Source organism: Lytechinus variegatus, chromosome 1, assembly GCF_018143015.1.
Source record: "Lytechinus variegatus isolate NC3 chromosome 1, Lvar_3.0, whole genome shotgun sequence".
In the NCBI taxonomy this organism is placed as follows: domain Eukaryota; kingdom Metazoa; phylum Echinodermata; class Echinoidea; order Temnopleuroida; family Toxopneustidae; genus Lytechinus; species Lytechinus variegatus.
This window is the reverse complement of record NC_054740.1, coordinates 43,508,266-43,532,328: the sequence shown is the minus strand read 5'-3', so window position 1 is coordinate 43,532,328 and position 24,063 is coordinate 43,508,266. Positions and strand designations below refer to the sequence as shown.

The 24,063-nt window shown below is 36.6% G+C and overlaps 1 protein-coding gene across 1 annotated transcript; it reads right to left on the bottom strand.

Annotated features, from left to right (window-relative positions):
• Positions 1-825: 825 nt before the first annotated feature.
• On the bottom strand, positions 826-13,870 carry LOC121406441. Its single transcript, XM_041597463.1, has 6 exons — positions 13,496-13,870; positions 7,515-7,578; positions 5,327-5,433; positions 4,699-4,791; positions 1,893-1,955; positions 826-1,050 (listed from the first exon to the last, which is right to left on the bottom strand). Exons 1-6 carry the CDS (start codon positions 13,568-13,570, stop codon positions 961-963), a joined length of 492 nt encoding a protein of 163 aa, XP_041453397.1. The 5' UTR covers positions 13,571-13,870; the 3' UTR covers positions 826-960.
• Between the last annotated feature and the right edge of the window lie 10,193 nt (positions 13,871-24,063).

Genomic DNA, 24,063 nt, shown 5'->3' with positions numbered 1-24,063 from the left:
GCGAAAAAGTAATTATCATGACAATAGCATATTTCCCTTATATAAATGACCTATAGCTGCGGAGTCACACGGGAACCATTTTGTCTACACAATTGCAAGAGATGTTGAGCAAAGTGCATGCCTGATATACTTTCTGCTGGCGGCTTCGAAGCTTGTTCAAAGGGATTTTGTTTGCTGTTACTCCATCTCATTTAAACCTCCTTGGTAATACCCAATATTCCAATTGGATCGATAAGATTTGAAAGATAATATAGTGTTCTGCTTGTTATTACTGCATTCAAGTGCCTACAAACAATTTGAAAAGAGAGATTAATTTGATATATTTAAGTGAGAAAATGAAATATATTTTGACGTATAATATTATGGTATTCACAAATAAAAATGTTTTGTTCTCTTTTCAAAGTTCCACAGCAAATTTTCAAACTGGATAACTTGGTTGGGTATTTTTTAAGTCAATCAAGTACGCATATCGTTCCAAAAGTTTGAGGTAAATTGGCATTCAAGAAATAGATGAATCAAATGAATGTTTAGTTCTGATACAAAATCAAATATGTTTTGATCGAAATTTCCGATTTTATATAAGTAACGGTTCGTCAACACATTTCATGGTATAATTTTGAATTGATGGATGGTGATTCCATTACAGCCTGCCTACGTAATGATTATGCATAATTATGATGTACATATATATATATGTTTCTGCATGAACACTATATATATATATATATATTATATATATATATATATATATATATATATATATATATATATATATATATATATATATATATATATATATATATATATATATATATGTATATATATATATATGTAATGTTCATGCACAAACATATATGAAGTTACGATAAATACAAAAGTTTCAGTTTTGATCTATAGGTTTCTTCGAATGGATCCGAACCGTTATCTGGTTTGTCTTTACATACATTTACATTCATTTATTCAGTACATGATGTCATGTTCAATGTCTTCCTTTCCGGTCTCTGTGCGAAACTCCTGGAGTAGTGAGACTACACACAATATGCAGATAATCTGTGAATTGAATCGAGTACAGTAATCGTTGAAATTTGAAACCATCATCGACAAGGTTACTCATACCAGAAATTTAAAATATATGTAAAGTGTTTCTGGGTAATTATTCGATAAATTAGAATTCCAATAATCGACAAGTTTCATTTTACTTTTTAAACAACGAACCTTCGGGAAAAATTCCCCCAACCCCCACCTTCCCCCGGTGGTTGTTCGAATTTAATTCTAAACTGTTCCCCCCACGAACTCAGGATATTATGTTCAGTGGTAATGTAAAAATATTAAATCTAATGTTAAACAGTTTGAATAATGACATATCATTACATTAAAATACTTTTTTATAGTGTAGCAGAAATTCAAATAAAGAAATGTTGAATCATGGATTAATCTTATTCTATAGACAAAACACAATACATTTTTTGGTAGAGATCTGTGAATATCTGTAGGGGGCTCACTTGAAAGTGTAGAATAGGCTCGCCCCTGCTAGAAAGAACAGTGTCACCTGGTGTGATCACAGGGTCTTCACATAGTGGACTATGTCATGAATATTAACACTGTTAAAATGCTTAAATTCAACACTGTGAAGATATTTTAACACTGTGGACAAAGGCCTCGACATGCAGTGTGACTGTTCACAGCGTGTTCACATGGTCGACTATTTGAATCTGTGATTCACCCTGTTGTCATACTCAAAATTAACTCAACAGTGTGAAGGTGATTTCACATCGTGTGCCACACTGTGAAAACACTGTGGGACACTGTGTTCTTTCCAGTAATCAAATAAATATTATTCATGCATAAAGCTGAGCATTTTCTTTATAGAAAGGGGGTATTATGCAACTTACATGCACTGGTAGGAGGAAGATCCAGACAATGAAACCAAATATCATAGCATCTGCATAAAAGGCCTGTTTTATGAAACAAGATTTATTTCAAAAGTCATAATTTTATTTCTTAAATTCATTGTTATTATTCCTTGTGTTCTCAAAATAATTTCAAGCCATGCTTTTATATATTCAAGGGATTCTTCATGGGCTTCAAATATTGTTATCATGCTTTTCTCGAACCCATTATTCTTATTTACAAAATGTATCACTTTTATTCCTTGTCAATGTGAATATTACTTTACCCAGTTTGAGGTCAAGTCCACCTCAGAAAAATGTTGATTTGAATCAATAGAGAAAAATCAGACAAGCACAATGCTGAAAATTTCATCAAAATCGGATGTAAAATAAAAAAGCTATGACATTTCAAAAATTTCGCTGATTTTTAGCAAAATGGTTATACGAACGAGCCAGTTACATCCACATGAGAGAATCGATGATGTCACTCACTCACTATTTCTTTTGTTTTTTATTGTTTGAATTATACAATATTTCAATTTTTACGAATTTGATGATTAGGACCACCTTCCTGAAGCACATAATGTTAAAATAATGAAATTCCACGTGTTCAGGGAGGAATGGAACTTCATTTCACATGACAATGACGAGAAAATAAAAATATTTCATATAATAAAATACAAAAGAAATAGGAAATAGTGAGTGAGTGATGTCATCAGTTCTCTCATTTGCATACCGACCGAGATGTGCATAACTGTTTTGTGAAATGAAGCGAAAGTTTAAAATGTCATAACTTTCTTATTTTACATCCGATTTTGTTGAAATTTTCAGTGTTATGCTTGTTAAATTCTTCTCTTTTTATTCAAATCAATTTTTGTTGGGCTGGACTTGTCCTTTAAATGAATAATAACAATGACTCTTACCGTATTGCGAGACGTCTACTTTCCAAACTCATGTTGCCCTTTGGACACTGTGTGTATTCCATACCCAAATAACTCAACATGTAATGAATGGTATGCAACTATATGTGTGTCAGAGTATGTATGAGTGTGTAATTGTTTTTGTTTGTTATTTAGACGGCTTGACCGACCTTTAGTGTCAGGACTCGAACCAATTTGTAACTTCCACACATAGCTTGACTTGAATACAGCGCGCGCCACAACGCGGTCTTATTTCATTCTTCCTACTTACACAAAGCCGTAGGTGGCGTAATCCACAAACTGTTTCCAGAGCAAAATTGAGCTCACATGAGTATTACAGACCCCCATTCACTCACGTGTTATATCATAGCTCATCAAAAAATCATTAAAAATGTTGCTTTAATTCACTGGCATTAGTCACAATTAACAGTTTATTAACACTTGATATGTTTTAATAATCAGGTACTTGCCCGGCTCAATCAAAAGTTAAATGGCCTGAAATAAGACTAACCATAATTTCGGCCAGTTGTGGGCGTTGTGGCGGGCGCCTGTAATCCAAGCTGTGGGGAAGTTACAAATTGATGCAGAGGTTCGAGCCCTGTTCACGTCTTTCGGATGGTGACATTAAAGGTCGGTCCCAGACGTAAATAATCATATCTGATTGATACACGTCTGACAAAACTCAAATACACACACACACACAGTTCATTGCCAGAAAAACCAGAACTGCATTAAGGGTAATAATAATTAAAATGAAAAAAAAGATCAGTCTAGCCTCCCCCAACGAATTAATTATGAAAGAGAATGAACATAGCATTATCTCTATCGCTTTTCTTTTGATATACAAACATGATCTATTTTTAATTAATTATTTTGATCAATAAAGTCATGTGATCTTTACTTACGCCTGTCCGGCATGCTTTGCGCGCGGATGAATAACTCTCATGTTCCCAATTGAAGTTGCGAAATAAAACACTTTTTATGTTGATTTGTTTAATATCAATGTTAAAACTGTTACATTTTGGACCATGCAAGTGTATTTTTGCGCCTCACTGTTACGCTAATGTGTTATACTAGTATTTCTTTATTATCGAACGGCTCACGGGTTATATTTTGGGATATCGAAGCTCGGGGGGTATCGAAGGGTTAGGGACTCACCGTGGCCCTAATGGGTTAAATTTTCGAATATAGAACGACTATAGGGTCTCACCGTGACGTTAACGGGTTATATTTTGGAGTATCAAAACTCTTTGAATTCGCCATGATGCTCACGGGTTATATTTTGAATTATATTCCGCATTCTTGCTACATGATTGGTCAGAAGTAAGTCAGTCATGACTTTGATACAGGGTTGATTTGCCACTTTCCTCCATCAATTATCACTCGCAGTGGACCTTTTTTTCTCTCTTTTTCAGCCCATTGGGTCATAATGCGTTTTGAATTAGTTTGCGCAAAAACGTGCATTGCCCCTTAATTGTTTTGTTGTGACGTTAAAGTATCTTTGTGAGGTCACAATGAATCTTGCTAGAGCAAGATCTCGGATGCTTGTGCAGAGTTTACATACGCGTTAGCATTCAAGCAAGCATAATGTCGTCCGACTCGATGGATATTTTTTTCCAAAGGAAACCTTGATTTAAGAAAAATCTTCTTATCTGCTTACAGAGACGTATTTCGTTTATCATGTTTATAGTGGCTCTCAATGCAGAATATAAAGCATATAATCACCACTTGATTTCAGGTGACAGGCAAACTATCACTTTCTCTACAAGCTGGATGTACTCCCTTCCTCAGAAAGATAGCTACATCCAGTTTGCTTCGTAAATGATAGTTTGCCCATCATCTTCACTAACGGTGCTTGTTTGCTTACTATCGAACGGCTGGGGACTCACCGTGATGCTTATACGGACGATCCATGTAATGATCTGGAGCACGAGCAGGACTGGGATGGTCGCAACATATGGGATGAGATACATCCACATGTCCTTTGGAAAACAAAGAATGAAAATGAGAAGTGTCATGATTGTGGGTGGGAAATGACTATGCAGTCATACGGCAACACTGAGCGTGCCTATGATAATCCTCTTGTATGATAAACTAGAAAATAGACAGTACTAAGGGCTGGACACGAGGTCAAATCACTCCGCAACGCAAAAGGTATTCAAGAACGCAGTAAATGTATTGAAAATGCCCGTCAAATGACAATGAACAACTGGGAGGTCTTTGTCCCAAATTGGTGAGCCGGAACAGCAGTTTCGTCCTAAAGTTACAGAGCTGATGAAAATTTGCAAATTGTCTCGTTTGTCCATAGTCCAGGACGATATCACTGTTTTGATTCACCAATTTTTGACAAAGGCTTCTTTGTTTGTCTTTGTCACGAGAGTGCTTTGCCTGTATTTCATGTCTTAAGGTACACCAGAAGGCCTATACATCTTGTTTCATAGTTTATGAATAGATCAGCTTTGAATTCCCTCTACACCAGCCCCTCCCTTTGATAAAAATGGTGTGTTATACCATTACCTCTGCGACTCCGTAGATGAGAAGGACAGATGTGATAGCGAGGCAGATGAGAGCAATGACGTCAATGATGTCAGCGGCATAGGCACCGTAACGAGAAAATTCAGCTCCTATAAAGAGAAGTCAAATAAACAAACAAAAAAGAAATCAATACAAAATTGGTTCCAAACAAAACTGATCAAAATGTACAATATTTACTGCGCAAATTCCACTCAGTACAAATGAACAATGTTTTAACACAGGCCATCTTCAGGATTCTTCACGAAGCTATTATGCCAATGATTTATTGGTTCAGTCACGGAGAGGCTATAGCCTCTCGCATATTGGTTTCAGAATCCAAATTAAAAAATTGAAAAGGTAAGGTTAATGAAAAAGAGAAAAGACTAAACAAACTTCCCAGTTAATCACTAATTTCCTTCTCATAAGAAGCTATATACAGGAAGTTACAATCACAATTTCAATGACTAGAACAATTTCACAGCCACCCAAAGATTCCCTGGGGATGTACCGCTAGCGAATTTTTTTTTTCACCTCATTTCTGGGACCCGAAACAGAAAGCTTAGCAATGATCGTAGATGATGATTGATTTCATTGACTACCATGTACAATCAAACGTGAAAATCAAGTGTACGATTGATCTTTGTGTTACGGCCACTGGACTTCAAGTCTACATGATGAATATTCATGACTTGCGTCTTCAGAATAAGATTACGCATGCTCGTGAACAATTAATTGTGGTCGTGAGCGTTCACATTGCCACGAATGATCAGCACCCTAAAATTGCCAGTATTCAATAGTTATTGGACCCAACCACAAAATGCAACCATTGTGCTGAGTGTTGAATGTAGACAATAACACTACAATGTTCGGCTATTCCAGATAAACAAACTTTATTGTATATATCACCTGACTTCACAATTGAATATCTAAAACATGGGTGAACTTGGACACATTAAATAATTCTGATGGGGTTCACCAACTTTTGAGCACCACTATATCTAGAACCAATTCTTATCAAATTACCATTAATGACAAGACAAAATGCTAGGCAATAGGCAAGACTAGGGTAGCGAAGGATAGCGCATTAACTTTTACCTCAAATCTGGACCTGTCTAATGCCGGCAAATGCCATGGTTAGCTTAGGACTGGTTAATTCCGAACTTTACGTATATTTACCCTAGACCAATGAGAATTATAGATCTAAGCCTTAGGCCTGTGTAAGGATACCGGTAATTTGAGGTTGCTGTTTCATAACGACCACAATTAATTTTGCAAAGATGTCCACGCACATGCGTACTCTTATTCCGAAGACGCAATCATGGTGGGAAATGATTTCGCGTCTCGGTATAAGCGAGGGATACTCTGAACGCGGTGTTTACACGGCGTTTATTTGTGTGTGGCTGAGTGAGATACATTCAGACACACACCGTTTTCAGATTATCCCTAAAGTAAAGGGAAAAAAGAAAAATGAATCATGAATTTAGAAAAGTATAAAATGGTGTAAACAGAAGACGAGCAGGAAACTGAATATATATATTCAACGTGGAGCGTTGTGGCCCAGTGGATTAGTCTTCGGACTTTGAAACAGAGGGTCGTGGGTTCGAATCCCAGCCATGGCGTATTTCTTCAGCAAGAAACTGATCCACAATGTGCTGTACTCAACCCAGGTGAGGTAAATGGGTACCGGTAGGAAGTAATTCCTTAAAAAGCTGTGTGCGCTATGAACGCCTAGCTTAGCCGGGTAATATAGGAGCGCCTTGAGCACCTAACAAGGTGGATATGTGCGCAATATAAATACCCTATATTATTATTATTATATATATACATACAGTATTTACCATAATAGGAAAGAACAATAAAATCATAATTGGTAATATATCAGAGATTAAAGCAAGGATAAATGCTAAAAGAAGTTCAGTCGGAAAAATGGAATGGTGGATATTGAAAAGTTATACAAACATGATAAAATGGAGAAATATAAGCACTACTAATCTCAGCCAAAAGTAAAATGAAGAAGATGAAGTTTCTTTTAAGGAGTTCTGTTTTTATGGTGTGGGTAATGCCCCCAAAGCAGATTTGGAACATTACGTTAGTCATGTTATGACACTAATAATATGAATGGAAATATTACATTATTATTTTGTGGTCTCTTCTCAACAAAAGTAACATTGTCGAAAGGGATATTGAGTACCGTTTGTTTGTGAAATCTGATACCACTGAAATCCGGTCCAAACAAGATGGATGGCGCTGTAGTTCTGAAGGGAGAAAAGTAAAGCAAAATAAACATGGGTAAAACAGACAAGAAAACAACAACAGATACTAGTAGTAGTCAACAGTGCATTGTTATGTATTGTACGGAAGCTTAGACGTGCCCCCAGAAGACGAGAATGATGAGAAGACGAGAAAAAGAGTCAAGATGACATGAAGAGGAGGAAAGAAGACAAGAAAACGAGATCTTGTCAAGTCGACTTATGTAGGATGAGAAGGCGAGATGACAAGATCCATTATCTCGACATGTTGACTTATTTAGAATGAGAAGATGAAAAGACAAGATCATCAATCTCGTCAAGTCGACTTCGTCAGGACGAGAAGATAAGAAGACGAGATCCTCAATCTCGTCAAGTCGACTTATTTAGGACGAGAATATAAGAAGACAAGATAAAGAATATATGCAGAACGTAGCGACGAAGCGAACATCCCGCCGTTGTAAGCTCCGCCTACTTTCTTGCATACGTCACAAGGTGGCGCTATATAATATCGATTTAAATTGGAAACATATTCATGAATCAACGGTCGATAAGTGCAAATTTTTCTTCAAAGATTGCCTAAGATTTTTAGTTTTTAAAAACACTTCCCGAATAGAATTATGATCCCAAACTTCCACATGGGTATTTTTCAGCTGTTAGTCAAATGTTCATACCATTTTTAAAGAGCAATATGATTTTGTTTTAATTACTCAAAAGTAAAATAATTCCTCTCCCGGGGTATTTTTATTCTTGCCATATTCGGGGGGGGGGGCATTATGCCCCTCCCCCCTTAAGATCTCGGCCGCGGATTGCGCGATCACAACAAGAATTTGCATGATGGTAGAGAATGACGTAATCTACGCAGTTGCATTGGTAAATTTCACTGAATTCATATATTTCTATTTTATATGAATTAATTATGCAAATGTATTTAGGAAATCATACTTCTTGCTCTGATTTACTAAATAAAGTTCCTAGAATACTATTTTTGGTGAAAATATTCTTTATAGAATAACAACAATTCCTAACAATTGTGAATGAAAAAAATTCTGTACCATGACCGATTTCTTATGTATTTTATTGTTTTTTATTATGTATTTCTTGTTTTTACTTTTTTTGTTTTATTGTTTTTTCGATGGAAATCGTTCCTGACTTAATTCTGATCATAAACAAGGAAAAATTAGTCAAGATTAGTCAGTAAATATAGAAATAATGATACATTTATGAATTTTGGCTAAATACACAATTTGCATTGGATTTGTACATGAAATCACGTTTATGAGCAATTAGGGATCTGACATGCTCTTACCAGTGTTGTAGTGCCTTGATGCTCTGCCTTGGCCTTAAGGCGCCTTAAGGCCTATTTTTTCAAAGCCTTGGCCTTGAACATTCAAGCCTTGGCCTTGAGAGGGCCTTGGCCTTGGCCTTGAGGATTTTGAGCCTTGAAATTTCAAGGCATTTTCAAGGCATTTTCAAGGCTTTTTCAAGGCATTTTGTATTTTGTACTTTCATTTGTTTTATATAAGTAATTATAAATATTTCAATTGTTATGTATATCTAATGACACTAAATACTACCAGTCAGCAGTAGCAGCAGCAGAAGCAGTAAGTGTACTTAGCAGTGCCATCAATTGCAATTATCATCACATCATTATGTAACAAAGAGAAGTGATGAAAATTAATAGTATTTATTGGTAATATGATGTAATCATGACTAATAATGATAACGACAATATCAATAATAGTTATGATTAGGATTATAGTCAGTGGCGTAACTACAGGCGGGGCATGGGGGCACGTGCCTCTCCCCCCAATCGGATGACTAAAAAAAGGAGGAAAAGAGGGAGAAAGAAAGAGAAACGTAGTGGGAAAGAAAACATTATTGTTCATTATAATGTTATAATTATGTTATGTAGCATTGCATAAGAAACATTTTTTTCACATAAATGAAACATAATTTGCTCAGGGCATATGTCTTCATTGTTGCTGGTGCTCCCATTGTCTGTTTACCAAGATATATAATCCTGTTATACTAAAACCTCCCGTTTTCAAGTCAATATACACCAAACTACCAAATATTTTTCCTCGCACTTCGAGTTATTGTTGTACATGTACAATAGTATGCTTCTTTTTCATGAATACTTTAAGTGATTGTCCCATTTTAAGGTCTTAATATAAAGCATTTCCTGTCCGTGCTTGCCTTCGCAGTAGTGGATTGGTGAAAGATGTCTGCTCTCCATCAATTCCTAGAATGAGTCCTTAAAATGTCCCTTTTTCTGTTTTTTGATCTGAATATCAAAAATTTTCAGCTCACGCTTCGCGCTCGCATCATTTGCTTAGTGAACTACGTAAGGTCTTCTTGAATTCCTACAAACAAGCCTTAAAATGCCCCTCTTCAGGTCTGAATTTCTTAAATTTTCAGCTCGCGCTTCGCGCTCGCAAGATTTGATAAGTGAGATGGGTATGTTAATCATGATTACAAGTGCTTTATGTGCATGTTTAGATGTAATTCTAACAAAATCAGCAAGCGCTTATTGGCACTCCCATTAGATGACTATGGTGAGATGTGTATAATCTTAATAGATAAAAGATTCCTAAAATATAGTCCTTAAAATCTTCCTGTTTGGGGTCAATTTTTACAAAAATTTCAGAAATTTTTTACAAAAATTTCAAAAATTTTAAGCTCGCGCTTCGCGCTCGCATTATTTGACTGGTGAGATACATGTCCGTTTATTGGCACTGTCCTTATAAAATATCTCTATTAGGTCAGTATACCTGGCAACTGGGCGCTTCGCGCGCTCACTAGGCGATTCCAAGTTTTTGCTGGTGCCCCCCAATGCCGTGACCCACGGTACGCCACTGATTATAGTGATTTTATGACAGGAATAATTCTGACAGATCTGACTGCAATTTTGACAACAATTTTCATACTTTAAAAATAGCTTACTCTAAAGAATAACAAGGTTGATTTCTATTCCATTAGGTTTCCTTGTATTATTTTCTTTGACCAACAAGAATGTTTTAAGTCTTAATGATATTCTGAAAAGATTCGGTAAACTTGAACACAAACTTCAATTTTGTCATTTTCAAATGGGCAATGAAATCAATCGCATGATGAGACAAAAATTTTGAGTGGCCAAGCATGGCATACAGGGCAAAATTTTAGGTTTCCAAATCAAAAAATTTTGGATTGTGCTTGCATAAATTATTGTTAAGTAAGGTTCGCATTTAATTTACGCAAAGAAATGCTTAGAATGTCTAGTTTTTAGGTGGGAATATTACAAATTTTTGAGCTCGCGCTTTGCGCTCGCATTATTTGATTGGTGAGTTATGTATCCTATTTATGAGTCACTAAGTGCAGTCCAGAACAGCTTCCTTTTCTGGTCAGTAAACATTTCAGCTCGTGCTTTGTGCTCACGTTAATTTGTTTAGTAAGATGCACACCTTTTTCATGATTACAAAAACAGCTCGAAATTTTTAAATTTCATTTCTTATTACATCTTATTACAACATCTCACAAGGATAACCTTTTAACAGAGATTAGCACCATAATTGACCCAAAATCGAGTTTTACAACTTCAAAATTGATTTTTTTTTTTCAAAACCACTTGCTCGCTATGCTTTCTATAGCGGGAAATTAAAGCCTAAATCAAAATATCTGTCTTATCAATTAGAAATCACTTAAAAATGCTTTGCTGAACTTAATTTCCACAAAACACGCAACTTCTTCACAAAGTTGATAATCTCATTTTGAAAATATCTGTTTGCACCAAAATTCTCATTTTGACTTATACTGTAAGTGCATTTTTGGCTTTGACCTCCCCCCCCTCAAAAAAAATCATTCTGCCTCCCCTGTCCCAGGAAGAGGAGAAAGACATATGTTGAGAATGGGCACGCCAGGATCAGATCACCTCGGTAATAATAATTATTGCAATGTGAATCGCCTAGAAAAATAATTAAATGCACAAAGGTAACTATATATTTATTTTAATATTATGTCTAAATCTACATGATCTATCATGAAATTATTTTCGTTTTAAATGTACAAGGGTCAAAAATTTTGCTCGCTCACACCTTTTATACATTTGGTCCTGTGTGTCATGTCTGCCGCCTAAGCATTGTTGTCTCTAATTTTTGTTCCATATATTGTACAATTGAAATGCCTTGGCCTTGAGGTTTTCAGGCCTTGGCCTTGGCCTTGGGTTTCCATGCCTTGGGTATTGAAGCCTTGGCCTTGGGTATTAAAGCCTTGGCCTTGGAGGTTTGAGCCTTGACTACAACACTGGCTCTTACATAATGTTGAGTAATGTCGTAACCGCGTACCCGGGCGTCAAAAATTTGATCTCAATATTTGCGCGAGACCTCAGAGTAAAAAGTCAGTGAGCGGCGAGGTCAAAAAAATTTTCCCCCGCGGATATATCGCGAAAATTGTCGAGGGGGGCGTTATGCCCCCCCCCCCCGGGAGAATTAGGGTTAAAAGGCATAGAAGCTCCAAGAATGTGAAACATATAGACTCATTTGCCAAAACTCGTTTACACAACACTCATTCTCAAAATAATGTAAAGCAAATATTTCTAAATACATCCCCCATGAAAAAAAATAGGATAGTCCGAATTTTCTTGTGTAAATTTTTTTTTATTCAAACAGACTTGAATTTTCCAAAACGAAAAATCATTTCACTTTTCAATGGTATCTTCCGATCTTGCAGTACTTATTTCATGAAATATTATTTTCATTATAGGCCTATGATTCTGAAACTGAAAATTTAAGTGAATTGTCATCAAGTACAAGATATTGTTATGTGTAACGAACATAATCAATAATTCAAAACAAGCGTGCAAAAAAAATTAGACAGCTTTAGAACTGTTCCACTAGGCTATTCAATAAGAATACTTTATCGATTAAACCATATACAGTAGTATACTGTAAATGTGAAATGATGCGTTGCCTTTATTCGTTTTGTTTTCAATTTCAGCTGTAATAAAATAATATCATTTTTAGTTAGTTGGTTGTTTTTGTATGAGCATTGTATGATTGCATTTGATTTATTAAAGGGGTACTGTATCTTTAAGCCGAAAAAAAGTATTAAAAAAAATCAGACAAAAACAATACACTAATAAAGAATTTATATTTAAATGTTTTCATTGATTCGGTGAAACAGTTCTATGCATGTGTTCATGAATATGCAATGACCAAGCTGATGATTTCATATCCACATAATATTTTCTTTTAAATTTTATAATATAAAATTATGTTTATTCAATTTTTCCTCCAAAAAGATTTAAAAAGCGATGGATGCCCAGGGATTAGATGTCCTGATACGAGTCGAACATCAAGAAATGAAGGTCATTATGTATTCGGTAAGTGTCAACCAAATTTATACGATAGTTTTATGGGTTTCTTTTAGTCCTTTAGGATAAGGTCTGAATCCAGTTTGACCACGATCGATGTGAGTGCGTTGTGTCTGTGCTTTTCATGTTCAACTGAGAGGCAATATATGGACCCATGAGATATCAAGATCTAGGATTATTTGGTAGCAAATATCCCGGTTTGACAGACATTCTCATAAAATCATTTTTACTACAAATAATTTTATTTATCCGTCTTTGTAATAAGTTTAATTGAGTATCGTATCGGAAAAATGCTATATTTTTTGACAAAAGAATTATAAACGTCATTAAACTTCAGTGAATAAGCAAATAATTGTTCAGCTTTTGGGGGGAGGGGTATGAAAGTCAATTTCTCAAATGTTTCATGGATCATTTTTGAAAATATTTCATCGTAAAAAACTGTGAATTCCCAAGACGAAAAAGTATATATATATATTATACAAAACATCATCATACATAAGCGTATTTATCAATATATCTTAAGAGATCATACTAAACAAATAAACATATTTAACATGTTTAAACTAATCAACTTACCGCAGAGAACACTCCGCTAGCTATCGAGCCGCTAACCGTATTCGCAAAACAACAACATTTCTTCATCATCACCATCTTTATATAATTATCGTAATACGGCCAAAACGACAAGAAGATTGTCCCTTTTCCTCTTCGTCACTGGTCGTAATACTTCAGTTCTTTCTCCTTTTCGTCGTAAAAGGCAGAGGTCATGCGTGTTTATCTTCTATGTAGCTTTTGGGACGTTTTCGTTTACGGAAAATGGTCAAAATATTACAGCAATTTATTAAAATATTGCAGGCGTGATATCTAGCTAGGGTAGGTTGAAAGAAATATACATCGATATGTCGTTTCAAATGTAACAGCTGTTTTTTATGCTAGATACTCGCACAGTTATTTGAAAGCAACCTAGGGAATTTTCTAAACCGGTGTTGCCAGCTGTACCCGTTCAAGGACTGTAAAGGAGTGGATTGCTGTAACAATACGTTATTGTTATTTGAACGGATTGAACATGTCTGAACCCTTCTTTCACGAACTCATTTTTCGACCTTTCGTTGGAGAACGCGAACGCTTATTTGCGACGGTAGTTATCGGCGGATCCAGGGGGGTGCGCAGGGTGCGCCCCCCCCCCCTAATATTTGAGCGGCGCCTAAATAAAAAATAAAAGAAAAGTAAAAGAAAGAAAAGGCGCCACTTTAAAAATAAAGTAAAAGAAAGAAAAGGCGCCGCTTAAAAAAAATATACACTAATATAACATTAGCAACAGTAAAGGAAAGACTATCCCCAGCAAAGCGCAATCATATCATCTTCCTTATCTTTTCTTTAAACTACCTTTTTCCCAACAACTTCGCCGGTAGCAGTGCCCTGCCTGCATATAACTGGCGCCAATTAAGAATAATCAGCGCCACCTTAATCTAAATCGGCGCCGGACATGAATAATCAGCGCTATTTGGTTATAAATCGGCGCTAGTCAAAACAATCGGCACTGCCAGAGACTTAACCGGCGCCGATCAAGGATAATTAGCGCCACCTAAATCTAAATCGACGCTGGATAAGAATAATCGGCGCCATCTGGTTATAAATCGGCGCCGGTAAAGAAAAATCGGCGCTGCCTGAGTTCTTAACCGGCGCCGATTAAGGATAATCAGCGCCACCTATATCTAAATCGGGGCTGGTCAAGAATAATCAGCACCACCTGGTTAAAAATCGGCGCCGGTCAAGAATAATCGGGGCCAGTCAATTATGAGTTGCCGCTGCCTGGATTTTACGTGACGTCGGTAAAAATAATCAGCACTACTTGTTTAAATCGGCGCCGGTCAAGACAAATCGACGCTGCCTTTGTCTTAACCGGCGCCACCTAAATTTAAATCGGCGCCGGTCAAGAATGATCAGCGGCCCTGATTCCAATAAATAGGCGCCGGTAGAATAATGAAGAAGGGCATATTGCCAACCAAATCTAGATCGGCGCCGGTCAAGAATGATCAGCGGCACCTAGTTGTACATTTTATTGTTGAATGGTCATAACGAATAACAAAGCTTATCGCATGCCTTTATAGAGTGGACTGGTTCGGACAGTTGCCCACAGATGTCATGAAAGCTTTAATTTGTTATAAAAAAAATCCCAGAATCATACAAAAGTGTAGAGCAAATCCTTTAATTTTGATATTATTTTCCAATGCTTTAGTAAGAAAAAGTCAGTCACCTTTCTCCTTTACACATTCCACATTGTGCCACCTCTTTGGCCTTTAGTGTAAGACAGATACTATACGTTTTATAAAGATGATTAGATATTAAAACAAAATAAATATTTAAAACAAAGATAACGATACCTGTAAAACTGGAGAACTATTTGAAAAGCTCTGTCTTGAAGGATCTCTTTCTGAATTCAGGTCATAAGCATTATATCCAGTTTCATCAAATAATTAGATAAAAATTAATCATCATTACAAATTGCATTAGATTTAGTGAAAAGCATCACAATATAATATAAATACGAAATTCTGTACAGTGCGTCCCAGAAAAAACGAAACCGAGATTTAGCGATCATTTATCATTACTTAATCATAAATAAAATATACAAATGATCTACCAATTAGCTTAGAATCTCCTCTTTCATCTGATATTACTTAGATTATTTCTCATTCACGCATGAGTGAGCAAATACAATGTAAAAAAGGGATATCAAAAACTCATTTGGCGGGGGGTATCTGGGTTTCAAAAAGAAAACCACATTTTTTAAAAGTTCAATATCTCCTCTTTAATTTGATACCTAAATTACAGAAAATGGTCACGAAATAACAAAGTTCTGGTCATTTGAAATAAGGCTTGAATTTCAATAATTTCATAAAATGAAGAGGTTCTCCAGGCTGGCTTTCAAACTCTCTCGACACTGTTTTGTTGACGATCAGCCATGCATTAAATCTTTTGTTCACCATGCGAAAGCTTCTGTGGGAAACCGGTGAAAACACGTTTATCTCATGAAATTATGGAAATACAAGCCTTATTTCAAATGACCAGAACTTTTTTTATTTCTTGACCATTTTCTGTAATATTGGTACCAAATTAAAGAGCAGGTATTGAACTTTTCAGAAATGTGGTTCTCTTTTTGAAACCCAGATACCCCCCGCCAAATGAGTTGTTGATATCCCTTGTTCACATTGTATTTGCTCACTCATGCGTGAATGAGAAATAATCTAAGTAATATCAGATGAAAGAGGAGATTCTAAGCTTTAAATTGGTAGGTCATTTGTCTATTCTATTTATGATTAAGGTACGATAAATGATCGCTAAATCTCGGTTTCGTTTTTTATGGGACGCACTGTATATAGGCCTATACATCATGTACATGAAATCTGAATGATGATATATAAACCTGGATTGGTGATGTATTCCAAATGATTCATGATGTAGTATCATTGTATATGCAGAGGCGTCGATCCTGGGGGGGGGGCGATCGCCCCACCAATGAAAATATTGGGGGTGGGCAAACATATCATTTTGCCCTCCCCAATAAATCCGCATGTGCAAAAATACAAAAAGACGGTTATGTTACACAGAAATCAGCAAGCGAGATTGAGCTACACAACTCGTTCTTTATTTAAAATCGTGCTCAAATTGTCCGCTTTTCAGATTGGAATATAAAAATTTTCAGCTCGCGCTTCGCGCTCGCATCATTTCTCAGCAAAACCCGTTACTTTTCATAATTAAATAGGTGAATAGAATGTCCGTTTTCAGTTCTGAACCTCAAAAGAACTCCCGCTTCGATTTGCAATAATCTTTTGTTGGATATAATCTTGTTCTTTATTAAAAACGCCCAAGTTAAACTATCATTTTTTCAGATCGAAATATCAAAATATTAAGCTAAATTAAATATCACGCTCGCATCTATTGTTTTTATTTAGATACCCATCTTAATCATTGGTACCAAAAATGCCTTGAATATCAGGCTTTCTGGTCAGAACATAAAGAAATTTCAGCTCGCCCTCGGCACTCACATTATATGTGTAGTGAGATATGTATCCTCTTCATGAGTTACTACAAACAGTCCTAAACAGGCACCTATTCCTGTTTTCAGATCAGTATACTACAAAAAATTCAGCTCGCGCTTCGCGCTCGCATTAATTTTTCGGTGAGATATGTGTCTTTATCTCATGAGTCATACAGATAAATATATATATATATTTATGCATGTGTGTGTGTTTGTGTTTGTGTGTGTGAGGTTTGTTTGCTTTTTGTGATCGAGCGCCTTTGGAAAATTGATTCATGATTTTGCCCCCCCCCCCATCTGAAAAAAGGATCGACGCCCCTGTATATATATATATATATATATATATATATATATATATATATATATATATATATATATATATATATATATATATATATATATATAGTAAAAAATAGTATCTTAATTAATATACAAAAGATATGGCCTCATCGCAATAAAAGGGTTAGTACACGAGATTTTGAAATCGCACATAACATGCATAATTTGTGTTACATTTGCTTGTTCCTTTCTTGAATAAGTTTTTCAATCTCTCTCTATATATATATGTTTTAGAAAGATTATATGTTTAAATTGATGTATGTTTTCTGTTATAATGAGATATGTATAAGTGGACTTCAGGGAATGGTTGTATACAGCAAGGGGAAGGGGGGCAAATTCCCGATCAGCTGTTGTGAAAACACATTTTTTCCTTAACATTTCATGAAAACTAAAATGTGCAAATGTGAGATGTGCACCAAATACTTTTATACCTCGGTCCGTTTACTCTATCTTCTTTATTTTTTTTTTAAATATGTTCGAGACTTGCCCCCCCCCCACCCCCCGGAGATAATCCTACATTTTGAAAAGAACATTTGACAGGGTCAGACTTTACCCCTTTTTCAACATTTTCTTTTATGGCGCCGGTGAAGTGCAAAGATATGTGCGCCGCTCGGCAGTGCGTCCCCCCCTTTCGCCAAAAGCTGGATCCGCCTATGGTAGTTGATTTTGGAAGAGACTTTTGAGCCCGTCGTCATGGTCGTAAAAATCTGTCCTGCAATGCAAATTGTGTGACATGAGATTTTTTTTTTTCGTTTCGCATCTGGAACGGAAACATTCAATCTGCGTTTCGTGCGCAAGATTCTGGTTGCTACTATGGTAACAGCGATATATCCGATTTAGGACAACTTTCCAAAGCCACATCTGGTTCCTCCCAGAGCTCGAGAGGTCGACCGGGGGGGCACTTCCATTGAAGAGTAGATACCAGGCGCGACCACGCGTAAAAAGGGAAAGAGAGGGCAAGTACGTTACGTATAGGCCTGTGTAACGTTATAAGGGTGTAAAAACGATGTTTAAAATACTGAAAAGGAGGATAAGTTTTCAATACTTGAATAGGGCTTCACATGCTAAGTACTTGTTGAGTGATGCATTTTCATAATCTGAAAAGCCTTGCTTCCCTTGTTTAGGGTGCTTTTCGAAAACGCATGGTCATGTCTGGTATCCACTCATCAATAGAAGTGGTCCCCCCGGAAATTCGAATCTAATCCCCCCATTTTGGGGAAAGTAAAACACAATGCCCATTACATTGTGTGCTAGAGGCATATTGTTTGTGTAGGAGTGAACAAAAGAAAACAAGTGGAATGCCTCTGGCCGTCTCACCTGCATCACGCGGTTCAATATAGCAGCAGTGCTGATTTTGAAAACTACTCTAACTCACACAAGATGTTCAGTGATACATTGTTACTCTTATGTCAACTTTTTATGAACTAGACCAATAAACTTACAGAGATATGATGGTTATTCAACAAAAAAACCCAACATGGCCAAAGTTCATTGACCTTACATGACCATTGACCTTGATCATGTGACCTGAAACTCGCACAGGATGTTCAGTGATACTTGATTACTATTATGTCCAAGTTTCATGTATCAGATCCATAAACTTTCAAAGTTATGATGATAATTCAAACAGATACACCCCATTCGGCCAAAGTTCATTGACCTTTGACCTTGGTCATGTGACCTGAAATGCGCACAGGATGTTCAGTGATACTTGATTACTCTAATGTCCAAGTTTAACAAACTAGACCAATAAACTTTCAAAGTTATGATGGTATTCACCAGATACCCCCATTCGGCCAAAGTTCATTGACTCTAAATGACCTTTGACCTTAATCATGAGACCTGAAACTTGCACAAAATGTTCAGTAATGCTTGATTACTATTATTTCCAAGTTTCATTAATCAGATCCATAAACTTTCAAGTTATGATGGGAATTCAACAGATACCCCAATTGAACCAAAGTTCATTGACCCTAAATGATCTTTAACCTTGGTCATGTGACATAAAACCCATGCAGGATGTTCAGTGTTACTCGAGTAATCTTATGCCCAAGTTTCATGAAATAGGTCCATATGTTTTCTAAGTTATGATGACATTTCAAAAACATAACCTCAGGTTAAGATTTGATGTTGACGCCGCCGCCGCCGTCGGAAAAGCGGCGCCTATAGTCTCACTCCGCTATGATTTTGATGTTGATTCCTCCAACATGGTCCAAGTTCATTGACCCTAAATGACCTTTGACCTTGGTCATGTAACAAAAAACTCTTATAGGATGTTCAGCAATACTTGATTAACCTTATGGCCAAGTTTCATGATCTAGGTCCATATACTTTCTAAGTTATGATGTCATTTCAAAAACTTAACCTCAGGTTAAGATTTGATGTTGACGCCGCCGCCGCCGTCGGAAAAGCGGCGCCTATAGTCTCACTCTGCTATGCAGGTGAGACAAAAAAACCGCAAATTCGGCTGGTACATGTTGAGACGTATACATGCTGTGTACATAATCAACGCATGCGAAATGGTTTCGCCTGGAGAGGCGATTTGAACCATGGAATCAATTGCCAGAGATTCACCAATAATCCACATTAAATGCAATATCGATTCGATGAATTGTAATGATCTAAGCTTTAATTCATTAACATTTTTCTCACTCAAAATGTACTCGATTTGTTAGAAAAACCACTTTCTTATCCATGTCATAATCTATTATAGATCCTGCATTTCGAATAATTATCTCCAGCCATCAGTCGTAATGTACATGCATGTATGGTGCGGGTGTCGCGGGAAAGAATTTTGCACACGAAAAGCAGATCTGTAGGGCCTGTAACCCCCCTTGTAACACAAAGCTTAGCATTGATTATAGAGCAGTTTTCTACGTTTGATTCTATTGACTATAATGTATAATCAATCTTAAAAATCAAGTGTATGATTAAGCCTTAACGTTTGTGTTGGGGGACCCTAATATTAGAGTCCGTGAGGATTGCGATAGGTGGCTATTCCCCAACATAAACGTGCTAATGTTTCCCTTTAAAATATCTATTCGATTTCAGAGCACTGTGACTTATATCGGTCAATGTCTATTGTCGACACATCATGATGATCATCATCATTCATCAATGATGTGATTATTATCATTATGATTATGACATAATCGCTTTATTTTTATCTCATTACAATCGGCATCATCATCATAGTCGTTGTCGTCGTTGGCATCGTCTCCATCATCATCATATAAATCGTTACTGTGATTATTACCATCATCATCATCACCACCATCATCATCATCACCACCACCACCACAACCACTACCAACATCATCATCGTCGTCCTCGTCATCATCTCCATCATCATCATTGTACCAGCTACCCAGAACACACTTTTTTACAGGAGTTTCTATTCATTACTACGACTTTTCACTCATCGATGAAAAATCATTTTATTTTCTATAGTGAAGATGATAATATATTCATAATATACAAGGCAAAAAATGCAGAATATCGTGTGTACATGACCATACACCAGAAATAACATGAAGTAGACAAACTATAAACATGAATTATATAAAGATAGGCTATAGAAAAATAGACTAAATACATTAACGTGATTGATTGAAGATAAATAATGGTATATATACAAGGGCAGAATATATATATAATGAATGAATAAAAATCGAGACAAAGATAGAGCTGAATCTGCGACAGGTTTTGGCTTAAATTAAAATGCATGTGTATTGTAAATTTCCTTGAATAGTAACATATTTTTAATGGAGACATCAAAACTATAGTTTTTCAGGAATGATTAATTATGCTTTATTTCTTTAAAGCAGGTGCGTGTATTTCAGAATTAAACCTTGATTTGTCTGTAAAAATACACCCTTTATCCACTCACACCCTCACACACTGAAAGTGCAATATGTAGGCTACATGTATAAAACAGTCAACACAACAGTTTAGACTTCCTTATCATGACGTTAAGCATGTTTACTATGGTAGTCGTTTTGACAGTCTCATTGGCTCAATACACCAACCTAGAAATGTTCTTTCCGATGAAGTTTTTTTCTTGATTCGTGTTCGTATGGGGTCCTAGAACAAATTCAGCTTGGTTGCCCAAAGTTGCCGTTTGGGCAATTTTGCTAATTTGCATAAATCCAAAATGGCCGCCAGATGCAATCTTGAAAACCTAACTTTTGAACCACTGTCCACAAAATGATGAGTAATGACTCGTTTTAGGGGTTTAGAGATGTGTAGAACCGATTTCTGTAATCATTTTTGCAATATAAGGTCATCTTCAGGTCAAATCCAAGATGGCCGCCATATGCCATCTTGAAAAATTGACTTTTGTTCCCATTGCCTCAGAATGACGAGTAATACCTCTATTTAGGGGTTTTGGGGTGTGCAGAATCCATTTCTGCTTTCTATTTTGCAATATAATGTCATCTTCAGGTCAAATCCAAGATGGCCGCCATATGACGCCATCTTGAAATATCAATTGTTGAACCTTTTGCCCCAGAATCATGAATAATAACTCTATTCACGAGTCATTTGGTATGTTGATTCAATTCATGCAGTTATTTAGCACAAAGGATAATCTTCAGGTCAAATCCAAGATGGCCGCCAACCGCCATCTTGAAAAATTATAGTCCGAGGCTTATACGTGTTAGAAGTAATGTAAAGGGATTTCAGTAAGAATAATCATTTCTTTTATTAATTCTCAAGTTCAAGGTCAAGGTGAAGTTACACCTTAGATGTCAGATTTCAACATTAATTGCTCAACTTAGAATGAATCCTCTTTAGGTTTGGGCTATGATCCATTTCGAGTCTATTTTTATTTTTTTAAGGTCCATCCATACCTTTGTACTGAAGAGGCTTTTAGGGTCTTATTTGAAATTGAAAGTGTTTTATCAATATTTTTTCTAAATCAATGTGTCCAATGATTGGTAGGCATCATTTTGCCTTAAAAGACGATGGTGTAGCGCTAGGCCTCACATTTTTGAGAGTGACTATAGAGCTCCACTCTAGAGTGGCAGTCTCTAGAGCAAATTTTTACATTTTATTATTATTATTTATTTATATAGAGATGCTGTCCTGGCCTTCCTCCTAGGCCTTTGGTCTGCCAATTTAGCATTCCGATTATTTTCTGACGTCTTGACCCCTGTACTAAGTAGCTCTCCATAGAATGGCGACTATCATCTACACCTTCTTAAGTGTTAGTGTCTATGCCGGCAAGATTTATGTCACGTTTGCAGGTGTCTTTGTAACGGAGGTGTGATCTACCGATGGGGTGAGACCAATCACACAGCTCACCTTACCTTGGCGAATCCAAGAATGGATTTGCCAAGGTTTCATGCGGCAAACATGCCCCATGACTAAGGAGCGAGATTAAGCTTTGGATGCCAACACGTACGCTGAAGGGCCTCTGTATTTTTCACTTTGTCCTGCCATTTAACGTGCATGATACGTCCGAGGCAGCTGACATGGAAGGTGTTTAGCCACTTTTTTTGGTCGGCGTACGTTTTCCAGGACTTACTTCCGTGCAGGAGCTTGGCCATGACTGTGACAGATTTTACAATCCTGATGCTTATCTGCTTGTCCTGTGAAAGGGGGCAAGAGACATATAGTCGGTCCAAGGTAGGTGAGGAGTTCACCACAACCAGACGAGTGTGTGCTGTTGATATACGTATCTGGAGGACAGTCGGTGCCTTGAGTCTATCAGGATTTCTGACTGTCTCAAAGGCTGATGGATGATCCAAACCCATTACATGCACATTATAGGCAGCTGTTATGTATGACTAGGTCTTGTATTCCCTTTTCTTGAGAGGCAGGGGCGACATCGTTTCCGTAAAACATTTCACGAATGAGAAAAATCCTGACCTTGAAACAGTCTTGGGGAGCCTACCTTCTGCAGGAGGCTAAAGAGTGCACTCCTGCTGACCAAGTCAATGGCTCTTGTCAGGAGAAGTCAGAAAAGTCCAATAATAATTACAAAGGAAGTTAATAAGTGAACTAATTTTTTTTTGAAAAAAAAATTAAGGAGAAATCCTTTTTTAATTCAAATAATATTTTAAAGTCATTTCACTGTGAAAGCATGGTTGCACAGAAATAAAAAAGGATCAAAACTCCCGGACATAAGCCTCGGACAGTAATTTTTCAAGATGGCGGTTGGCGGCCATCTTGGATTTGATCTGAAGATTATCCTTTGTGCAAAATAACTGCGTGAATTGAATCAACATACCAAATGACTCGTGAATAGAGTAATTATTCATGATTCTGGGGCAAAAGGTTCAACAATTGATATTTCAAGATGGTGTCATATGGCGGCCATCTTGGATATGACCTGAAGATGACATTATATTGCAAAATAGAAAGCAGAAATGGATTCTGCACACCCAAAAACCCCTAAATAGAGGTATTACTCGTCATGCCGGGGCAAGGGGAACAAAAGCCAATTTTTCAAGATGGAATATGGCGGCCATCTTGGATTTGACCTGAAGATGACCTTATATTGCAAAAATGATTACAGAAATCGGTTCTACACATCTCTAAACCCCTAAAACGAGTCATTACTCATCATTTTGTGGACAGAGGTTCGAAAGTTAGGTTTTCAGGACGGCATCTGGCGGCCATTTTGGATTTATGCAAATTGGCAAAATTGCCCAAACGGCAACTTTGGGCAACCAAGCTGAATTTGTTCTAGGACCTCATAGGAACATGAATCAAGAAAAAAACTTCATCGGAAAGAACATTTCTAGGTCCGGAAAATGTC